Raw genomic sequence first — 6,000 nt, forward strand, 5'->3', positions numbered from 1 at the left:
CAGTCTGGTTTCTAATCTATTAGTAGTCAGCGTTTGGATGATTTTTGGCCTAAAATAAAAAGGCGATTTCATAGGGTTCAACCTCGTATTTCATAAATGTTGTTTTGGAATGAAAGCAGGAGTTTCTCAATTTCCTCTTCTCAGTGATGGATTCTCACTGTCCAATCTCTGGCTGCTTGGTTGTTTTTCCTTAAGATTATATAACTGGTTAGATACATTGAAATATACCTCCTGGCTTCTTGGTGTTAATGCTGGACTATCAGCCCTTCTCCGAGGAGTGAGAGAACTAAGTGAGCAGGGATGGCTCCCTCTACTGGTTGAGGATAAGAGTCCTCAGATAAACAGCCAGCAAGGCAGGTTGGTGGAGTAAAAAGGTCAGAGAAGGGTTGTTGAGTTCAGTGGCTCAGCCGTGTCCCATTCTTTGTGACCCCGTGGACTGCAGCATGCCAGGCCTCCCTGTCCATAGCCAACTCCTGGAGCTTGCTCAAACTCATGTCCGTTCAGTTGGTAATGCCAGAGGGAGGGGAGGAAAAACAGAAGAAAGAGAGAAGAGGGGGAATAAAGTGGGAGGAAAGTCAACAAAGGAAAAATGGAGAAGGAAAGAGGAGGAAGAGAGTTGGTGAAATCAGAGAGAAAGAAAATTAAATAGAAAAATCAACAAGAAATGGGCCAATAAGGATTAGAAACAAAGGTTTAAAAAGGCAGAGGTGTAAGGACATTTTTTCATGGGTCATCTTCACAGTAACCCTAAAAATATTGGCCATTTTCTCCCTGGAAGTTCTCACACAGGAATTACAGCCAGGAAGGTTTACCAGCCCACTCTCCTTGGAATTCTGGCACTGTGCAAAATGAGGAAAAGGCTGGACTTTTTCCTTTTTCAATCAGATATCCCCTAGTCATCCAGTTTCTTCTAAGAAGATACTCAAAACATGCAAAGTTAATATCATGAGAATTATGAATTCCACTGGGGAGAGGCATCACGCTCTCCTTGGTTGGAACCCACATTAGTATCCTGTTCCATGCTGGTAGGAAATTTTTAAGGACAATATCCTGTGGAAGAAAGCCTGGTCCCTGGGCATCCCCAAATGGGAGCTGGTCTTCTAAACAGAAATCAGTTTGAATGTGGCAAACGGTTTTCAAAGTCATGGGTTACAGCAGGATTTAGACACTAAGGTTCAAGCTGGTCCCAGCAATGAGTGTGTGTGCTCACTGATAGAAGCTGGCCACAAGGGAAACTGGGGGAGCGGCCAGAGGGTAAGTTCATCATCAACATGAAAGCAGTCCCCATAGCAAGGGAAGTAGCCACAGCCAGGCTCCGAGAGACAGTCATCTTTTAAAATATTTAAAGAAATCCCTGTAGAAGAGATGATCATGTCAGATAATATGTCGGCATTCAAAACAGTCATTTTGAAAAGACTTGTAACATTTTCATTTTTGAAAGAAATTAAATGGTTTAGGCTACATGTTTTCTTTCACATATTTAAGTCCTTAAGCTTCACCCCTGGAAAATCAGAGAGCATGTTCAGCATGAGGCTGAGCACAGACTGGCTACAGTTGTAGCATGTTGTGGGTCTGGCCACAGGAAAGCATCGATAGACATATGCAGGAAGGGACCCAGGTTTGGAGGTACCTGAGTCATGCAATCGGAAGCTCTTTGGAAGAAAAAGAAACCAACTTGCAAAACAAAGCAAGTAAGGCCTTGGAAAACAAGCAAGCAAGAGGCCCTGAACTTAAGCTCATAGCTTCGGAGTAAACCACCTCCAGGCGTTGACTAGCAAGGGATCGCTGCCCAAGGTACGAAAGAAGCCAAGACTGCAGCATCGGTTTTTGAAGTGAGAAAGAACTTTATTGAAAGGTTGACCCTCAAGGAGACAGGACTCAACTGTCTCCTCCATCCAGTTTTGGGGCTAAAATGAAAGGGGTTGGGGGAATTTCAAACTTGGAAGCTGGTCGACTGGTCTTGAGTCAGCCCATACAAACCACGAGTGCTGCCAGAAACCAGGTTTTCCTTATTGAAGGACTTCTCGATTCCTGTAGGGCTCCAGTGCCAACACTTCTGTGGGTTCCATAAACTGAAGATTCCTGGTTCCAGGGTCATCCCGGAGACTTGGATTCCCATCTTGCATATGCACAGTGCTGTCTCTGTAAATATTTTCCTTGATTAAATCAACAATCTAAGCAGGCAAAACCAGTTTAAGTTGGTGCTGTTTCATAGGTGTCTCGTCTAAGTCAGCACAGGGGTGCTTTAGTTAAACTCTCAGAGGACCCCTCAAACTTCACATCAACTTCCCAGTGCATATGAACTCTCCAGAACTTAATAGACCATGGTTGGCAGCCCTTTTATCCCAGGGTTTTCTGATGGATGTCCCTGAGCTCTGTTGCACAGCATGGCTGGAAAGGCATGAACAGGGAAGGGAAAAGGTGCCTGATGGGAGAGACAGGAAGGAAGAGATAAAGAGATTGGGGAGCCATCTTCTCCCCTTGTGCCACTTGACCTTGGAAATTTCCTCCAGCTCAGACCTCTGACATTTTCCTGTGAGTCTGGAAGAGGTAGTCACAAGTACTTCGGCTGATCCCTAAAACAGAATTTGCCAATCAGTTTTCAATGTTTTAATAAGAGGCTTTCTTCAGGTCCGCAGAGACGAGCAAATCTGGTTGGAATTTCATCTTTCTCAAGATTGGGGGTATTGTGGGGACAGAGGTTTTAGGATGAACGAGGGCTTTCCAGAAAGAAAAGCTGAGAACCAGTTTTCATCATCCAGAAAGTGGCCTGACTCGAGCAGCATCTCAGCCCGGGGGTCGCAGGCCAGCTCAGAGGCTAAGTTTGAGCTCTAGGAAATGAAGGCAGCACGGAAGTTGAGCCACCATCAGCCAGGACACTAATTGGATTTTCATAACATGTTCTTTGCAAACCACAATATATCCAGAACCCTGGCATAGTTTCCAGGAGATGAATGTTAAATAAAGAAGGTTGCCCTTCCCCACCTCTGTTCTGTCAAGACTGAGCCCAGGTGCTGAACAGAACTGACAGTGTTGGAGACCGTGAGGGTCCCTGAGCTGCCTGCCTCCCTCAGTAGCCCCACGGCTCAGCACTCCCCAGCGGCCAGGGTCCCTGCTCCGAGCTGCAGCTCCCTGCAGGAGCGGAGAAAGCTGCACCCACTGCATAAGCACTGCTGTGGCAAAAGGTTCAGGTGATGATTTGGAAAATGCAGACACTAAAGGACCCAACGCCTGATAGCCCCTTTCTAGCACTTTTTAGTGGTATTTCTGTCTCATTCAAGTGGCTCCTCCACCCCTCTTCTGAAAGTTCCCTTGGCTGGGATGAAGCCATGATAGAAATGCCAGGATCTTCCCTGAGATTTGCTTTCCATTCTTAAAGCTCCATCGTGAGCCCTATTCTTGTCTGGAAGTGAGGTCTTTGAACTTCTGAAACCCACATACATAAAATATACCATTTTAACCACGTTTAAGTGTGATTCACAGCATCAAGCACATTCCCATTGTTACCCAACCCTCACTACCATTCATCTCCAGAATGCTTTTCTTCTTGCAAAGCAACACTCCATACATCAAGGGGTAACTCCCCAACCCTTTCCCTGTGGACCCCAGAAGCCCCCATCCTACTGGACTCCTCGAGGTGCCTCCTATAAGTGGATTCATACAGTAGTTTTCCTTTGTGTCTGGCTTTTGTCACTGAGCATGATGTCTTCAGGGTTCATCCACGTCACAGCGTGTGTCAGGATGTCCTTCCTTTTTACAGATAAATGTCTGTATCAGTTGGTCAGTCGATGGATGCTTACTTCCACCTTTTGGCTGCTGTGAATAATGCTGCTGGGAACATGGGTGTACACGCCCCGGGGGCAGGTGGGGTTGGTTTTGGTTTTGTTTTTTCTAACTGTTGTGTTTTTTGGTTTTTTGCTGTTGTGTTTTGGTGTTTTATTTTGGGTTTGTTTGTTTGTTTTTTTGCTGTGCTGGGGTTTAACTGCAGCATGCCGGATCTAGTTTCCTGACCAGAGATAGAACCTAGGCCCCCCCAACATTGTGAGCGAGCACAGAGTCTTAAGCACTGGACCAGGAGGGAAGTCCCAGGTGCCTGTATTTGCAAAATAGTGTGGGTAAACGTGGTTTTCAGCACAGGAGCCGCATCGACCTCCGCCCAGGGCAGGTGCCAAAGCCTGTGCCTCTGTCCCCGGGATTGTTTTTAAGTTGAGGCCTGTCTGCAAACAGGGGCCGGAGCATCCAGCGGCCGGGACCCTCCACCCCAGGTCCCCATGGGTGACTGTTAGTTTGAGCAGCTATTCAGACTCCAGGTGTCTCCAAGTGGAGCTGGGCTACCGCGCACGCTCTCCACCCTGTCTGACCCAGATGTCACTAACGGGTTTCTCTCTCTCTCGCATCCCGCCCCTTCCTGCCCTCTGTGTCCCCTTTCCTACCCGCCCCTCCCGCCAACCCCCTTGCCATCTCTCGCCTCCTCTTTGCTGGCTCCCTGCCACTCTCCAGTGCGACCAAGACCAGTGCATTCAGAGCACCAAATTCGTTTTGCAGGCCGCGGCCACGCCCCTGCTGCAGAGCGAGCCCAGCCTCACCAGCGACGAGCTGCACCTGCCCGGAAAACCGGGCCTGGGCACGCCCTGCGCCAGCCTGACGCTCGGGCCGCCCACGCCACCCTCCTCCATGCCCAACCTCGCCGCCGAGGCCGCGCTCACGGACATCCTGCCCCTGAAAGACGAGCACATGGGCCACCAGTTCCTGACCCCAGATGAGGCGCCCTCACCGCCCACGATGCTAGCAGGCAGCCCGCTGGCTCACAGCCGCACCATGCACGTGCTGGGCCTCGCCAGCCAGGACTCCCTGCACGAGGACTCGGTGCGTGGCCTGGTGAAGCTCAGCTCCGTGTGATCGCGGGGCCCCGGCCCGCCCAGGGGGTGCGGCCCACCGTGGGAGCGGCAGGCGCAGTGCCCTCACCTCGATCCCCCGCCGTGTGACCCATGCGCGGGTGGCCAGCACAGCTCTAAACCCTGGGGTAGGAAGACCCTTCCTTGGGAGAGAAATCGGAGGGCCCAGACGGGCAGGACCTCAAAGGCTGACAGCTTGGTTTCATTTGAATTTTCTTCCCCACCCTGACCGGCTTTGCTAACAATGAAAATAGAGACCCGACTATTTTCAGGTGTTTGGAATATGAAGGGTGGGCCGTGGGGGAGGGAGACAGCCTCGGGAGGCCCCCCAGCAGAATCTGGGAGGAGAGGGGGCCACCTGGGGGGCTCCTCTTGCTGCTCTGGACCAGGTAACAGAAGGTTTAGGACCCTTGTGGCTGGACTGAGGTTGCACTTAAGTGTTAGGCTACTAATATTTGAAATAGACATGCCATTCCATTTGTTAATTTAAAAAAGGGAAAAAAACACAACCAGATGTGGACTGCATGCCGCGCTCCAGTCTGTGCACGGTGGTGATGGTATTGGAAAGGAACTGCTGCTGCTTTTCTTTCTTCTTTTTTTTTTTAAATTTTGTGAATTCTCAATGCTGTTTTATGGGAAGACGGTGCAACAGACCAAGGCTAATGGACCTTGCCATCCTCGCCAGCTTCTTCAGCTTAATTCTACACGAGTAGGTGGCGCTTGGGCTGCGGAAGGGCGGGTTTTATCCTATCCAGTATCAGTTAACCTTCTGTTTAGTAGTTAACCTGAGGTAGTGTGTTGCACACACCCATCGCCTCAATCTTCACCTCCTTGTGTGACCAAATTCCTGTGGACAGCCAATAAAATGACGTCCTCTGTTGTTTCAGATCTGTGTACAGTTATCCTTCTCAGCTGACATGACACCACCACCACCCAGATGGCCTGCAGAGAGTTCGGTTTTACTGAAGCAGCTCTAGTGAAGAATGGTCCCCAGTCAAAACACCAGCTCTTTGAATTGTGGGGGATTCATGGGATGATGGGGCTTCCCTGGTGGCTCAGACAGTAAAGAATCTGCCTGCAATGAGGGATACCTGGATTTGATCCC

The 6,000-nt window shown here is 49.6% G+C and overlaps 1 protein-coding gene across 4 annotated transcripts in view; it reads left to right on the forward strand.

Annotated features, from left to right (window-relative positions):
• The window catches only part of ZDHHC14 (zinc finger DHHC-type palmitoyltransferase 14), a 289,684-nt gene extending 283,903 nt beyond the window's left edge, over window positions 1-5,781 (forward strand). For 2 of the 4 annotated variants that reach the window (XM_069598801.1, XM_069598802.1), the window contains exon 9: window positions 4,501-5,781. In XM_069598801.1, coding sequence (XP_069454902.1) covers window positions 4,501-4,899 — 399 coding nt within the window. In that variant the 3' untranslated portion in view covers window positions 4,900-5,781. The remainder of the gene's footprint in view (window positions 1-4,500) is intronic. The other 2 variants (XM_069598803.1, XM_069598804.1) reach the window with 1 other exon arrangement.
• Window positions 5,782-6,000: the final 219 nt, after the last annotated feature.

Source organism: Ovis canadensis, chromosome 8 (genome assembly GCF_042477335.2).
Source record: "Ovis canadensis isolate MfBH-ARS-UI-01 breed Bighorn chromosome 8, ARS-UI_OviCan_v2, whole genome shotgun sequence".
NCBI lineage: Eukaryota > Metazoa > Chordata > Mammalia > Artiodactyla > Bovidae > Ovis > Ovis canadensis.